Genomic DNA, 4,202 nt, shown 5'->3' with positions numbered 1-4,202 from the left:
ATGAACCAAAGGAAATTATCAAGCCAGGCATGGTAAACAACTCCTGTCATCTCAGCAATTTGGGAGGCTGAGTCAGGATGGCAAGTTCAAGGCCAGCCTGAGCAACTTGGCAAGATCCCGTCTTCAAATTGGAAAAAAAAAAAAAAGCTGGAAATGTAGCTCTGTGTTAGATTTCCCATGGGTTCAATTCTCAATACCCAAAACAACAAAACAAACAAAAAAACCATTATAAATTAGTAGTTGTGACAAATAGTATGGAACTGGAGATGGTGGTTATAGGAAGGACTAAATTCTGGTGTTCAGCCTAGATGTCTGTCAGTGGATGAACAGATAAAGAAAATGTGGTATATAAGTGGGACACAGTGGTGCATGTCTATAATCCCAGTGAGTCCTGAGGCTGAGGCAGGAGGATTGCAAGTTCAAAGCCAACCTCAGCAACTTAGTGAGACCCTGTCTCTAAATAAAAAATATAAAGGGCTGGGGATGTAGCTCAGTAGTTAAGCACCCCTGGTTTTAATCCCTGGTACCAAAAAGGAAAAATAAAGAAAATTTGATTATACAAACACAACACTTTTATCCAGCCATAAAAAGAATGATATTATTATTTGCAGGAACATGGATGGAACTTGAGTACATTATTTATGTTGAGTGAAATAAGCCAAATTCAGAAGGTCAAAGTTCATGTCTCTCATGTGAAAACTAGAAAGGAAAAAGTAGAAGGTAGGAGGAACCTCATGAAAATTGAGGAGCAATCAATAAAGGAAACGGGGAGGGGAGGACAGGAGGTAGAGGAGAAAATTAGGGAATATTAGCCACATTATATTGTTATAGTGTGTGCATGTATGAATATGTAAACAGATCCACATTACGTAAAACTATAATGCATCAATAAAAAATATGGAAATAATCTGGTTTTGCTAGGTGCCATGGCACAGGCCTGTAATCCCAGCTACTTGGGAGGGTGAGGCAGGAGAATAGCAATTTCGAGGCCAGCTTCAGCAGCTTAGTGAGGCTGTCTCAAAAAAAATAAAAAGGGATGGGAATGTGGCTTAAAGGGAAAGCACTCTGGGTTCAATTCCCAGTACCAAAAAGAAAATAAAAATCTGGCTGCTTTTGTTTTTGTTTTGTTTCTTTCAATAAGGCCAAATTGGACATGTTCAAGGATTTCATATTGGGAGTGAGACATCAAGATGACTAATTTTTACCTTAACCACTGGATCAAAATGGTGGTGCCTTCAGTTACTGATTGCTCCCCGCTTTACAATTATTTTTTGGTACCAGGGACTGAACCCAAGGGGCATTGAATCACATCCCCAGCCCTTTGAGACAAAATCTTGCTTAGTTGCTTAAAGCCTCACTAAATTGCTGAGGCTGTCTTTATACCTACCATCCTCCTGCTTTAGCCTTCTGAGTCACTGGGATTACAAGAATGGGTCACCACCACTTATTTAAATTATCTGATAGACATACTAGACTCCTCTTGCAGAAGACCCTTCATCATTATACATGCTGTTATTATCCTCAGAAATTGAGGAACTTGGGGGGTTAAACAACTGGCCTAAGATCATAGGGCCAGAGAACTCCCACAATTAGGATTCATTTTAGTTTGAGTATCAAACTCCTCTCTACCAAAGAAAACTATAGTACCTATTTTGGTTGATCTTCTACCATCCAGAGTGAGCCTCACCTATGGCAACCAGACTTTCCTTTTGGGTGCCTAGTGAAGAACTGAAGTGTCCTTAATAATTCCAATTCCTTTCTCATCTGTATAAAGCTGAATTTTTCACATGCATCAACCTAGGTAAGATTTAATAGACTGAATGAAAATGAAAACCCAGCTGTCTTCTATTAAGAAATGCACAAGGACACAAACCTGCTACACTGAAGTTGGTCCTGGCTCTTCCATAGTTTTGTTTTCCAGAGCGGTTGTTTTTCATTTTATAGGTTATATTAGCCTACCTTAGGTTGTTTTTGAATAAGTCGAGGTCACTGCCTGGTGATATCATACATCCTGTGGGGTTTTGTTTCACAGCTGCATCTCAATTCCTAGACCCTTTTGCCACTTGTCAAGTTGAGCTTGGACCTCATTCCAATTTGGGGGTGGGGTGGGGGGTGTCCATATAAAATAAAGCTTAAGAACCACACTTCCACAGTGCACTGGATATCTAAGGTGTTACTCTCAATCCATGAGCCACAATGTCAAGGAATTTTATTTGAAACTTTATGAGGCTAGAGTTGTAGCTCAGTGGTAGAGCGCTTGCCTCCTATGGGTGAGGTACTGGGTTCCATCCTCAGCACCACATTAAAATAAAAATAAAGATATTGTTTCCATCTACAACTAAAAAACTACTTTTAAAAAAAACTTTATTTCTTCATTAGCAACCTTGGAAAGAGAAATTCACATCAGAACTCAGAGCAAGGCAAATACCCCCAAATATTTGGCTATAGAAGTCAGATTGGCAGAATTTAAACCAAGTCAGACCCACCCTAACTCTGGCCACAGCCTCATCTCTACATCCTGGACCCAATCACATGGGCTGGAAAATGGCTTCACTTCATCCAAGGGCTTAGTTCCAGAGCATTCATTGCTTCCTCAAGTTTGAGCATTCCTAAACCAGAAAGAGCAACAGTGAGATAAGAATGTGAGCGGACTGAGGGAGGGAGAGAGAGAGAGGATAACAGCCCTGACTGTTCTCCAAGTCTTTCAGGGTTGTCTTGTGGACTTTCTGAACCAAGCGTTCTGGACCTGAAATTCTAGGGACCCTCCAAAAACTAGATCCGTTTTCTCACCCTCCTAGAAGTCTAGGGCAGGGGTGGAGTCTGAATTCAGATATGTCAGATAAGAAGACCAAACTCCCAAAGAACTTCCAGGAACAGCCCAGACGCCCTGGGCGCTCCCGGTGATAACAGAGGTTGTTTGGGGCAGCGAAGGAGAGAGAGAGGCAAGAAACAAAAAGGACTGCTGGAGGAAAGGGAAAGTGAGGCTCCCCCCCTCGACTTCCCCGCCTGGAGCACTTTGTCACGGCGTCTCTTACCTCGCTCCTGTCGCTGGCGGTGCCACTCAGCCAAGGACTGAAGCATCCATCTGGTCCGGAGCTTCGACAAGTAGGAGCCATAAACCACGACCTCGGTGAATTCTGAAGATTCCAGAGTCTTCAGCTCGAGCATGGCCTTGCTCACCTGCTCGACGTAAGGGATCCGACATCCGCGCCGGCCTGTTCGGGAGGGAAGTGAGCGCTCCATCCAGGCCGCGGAGACCGCGACGCTGGGGACCGGGCAGCGGGGCCAGGACTCACCGAACAGGGCTTCCAGCAGTCGCGTCGGGACCTGGAACACCTCTGGGTCTTTCAGGTCTTCGGGAACTTTCAGCCAGGGTGGGATATCTCTACGTTCCGCGAGCTCAGCCATCTTGAGTCCTTAAAAATTACTCTCCAGCGGAGATGAGTCCCAACAGTGCTGCCCGGAGCCGCGGCTCCCGCAGGGTCTCAGCCGGGCGGCCCCGCCCCCGGCCTGCGGTCCAATCCCACCCTTCGGCTCTCGGCCCGCCCCGCCCACCTTTTGGCCCCGCGGATTACAAACTCCTGGGCTGGGCACGTGGGTACCACACTCCTCCCGGCTCCCCGACCCAGCTGTCTCCTAGTAAACTAGGGTTTCCACCATCATTGATCGAGTCTTCTGCGCGGAAATAACCGAAAGCTTGAGCTTGAGTAGGAAGAAGATGCTGTCTACTTTCCCCCCGCAGAAAACAAAAGGTTGGACATATTCCCAGAAAGTAAGAATGCAGGCTGGACGGTGCAAGGGCTCCCCAAAAACAGCCGAATCCGTTCCTCCTGCCTCTCAGGTTCCAAATGAGGGTCGTTTCCCCTAGTTCCAAAGGAGCTTGTCCCGGTTCTTCACTGTGCAGGTGACTCCGGCGACGACCAGGAACTAAGCAATAATTCCTACCATTTAACGGAGAGGAAATCGGGATTCGGAAATTCATTATCTTACTTGAAGGGACCAGAAGGTGCTCGAAAATGCTCCCACAGTCCCAGTCTTTGAGGCCTCTGTTACCTGTTGTGGAGCTTTTTGAACTGACTTGTTTCAAAGTTCACTAGGGCCCTACCCGGCCACACAGCCCAAATGGGTGAGGGCTTCCTAAGTGAACTTGATTTACTCGTTTTTTATTTACTTTTGGTATTCGGGATTGAAACAAGGGACAT

At 45.7% G+C, this 4,202-nt stretch overlaps 1 protein-coding gene across 1 annotated transcript; it reads right to left on the bottom strand.

Moving 5' to 3' along the window:
* Positions 1-2,435: 2,435 nt before the first annotated feature.
* Dppa5 (developmental pluripotency associated 5) lies at positions 2,436-3,453 on the bottom strand. The gene is made up of 3 exons (XM_005342642.4): positions 3,297-3,453; positions 3,036-3,215; positions 2,436-2,609 (listed from the first exon to the last, which is right to left on the bottom strand). Exons 1-3 carry the CDS (start codon positions 3,406-3,408, stop codon positions 2,551-2,553), a joined length of 351 nt encoding a protein of 116 aa, XP_005342699.1. The 5' UTR covers positions 3,409-3,453; the 3' UTR covers positions 2,436-2,550.
* Positions 3,454-4,202: the final 749 nt, after the last annotated feature.

Source organism: Ictidomys tridecemlineatus, chromosome 8, assembly GCF_052094955.1.
Source record: "Ictidomys tridecemlineatus isolate mIctTri1 chromosome 8, mIctTri1.hap1, whole genome shotgun sequence".
Classification (NCBI taxonomy): Eukaryota; Metazoa; Chordata; class Mammalia; order Rodentia; family Sciuridae; genus Ictidomys; species Ictidomys tridecemlineatus.
Note: the sequence above shows the minus strand (reverse complement) of the source record. Positions and strands in the feature narration are given on the sequence as shown.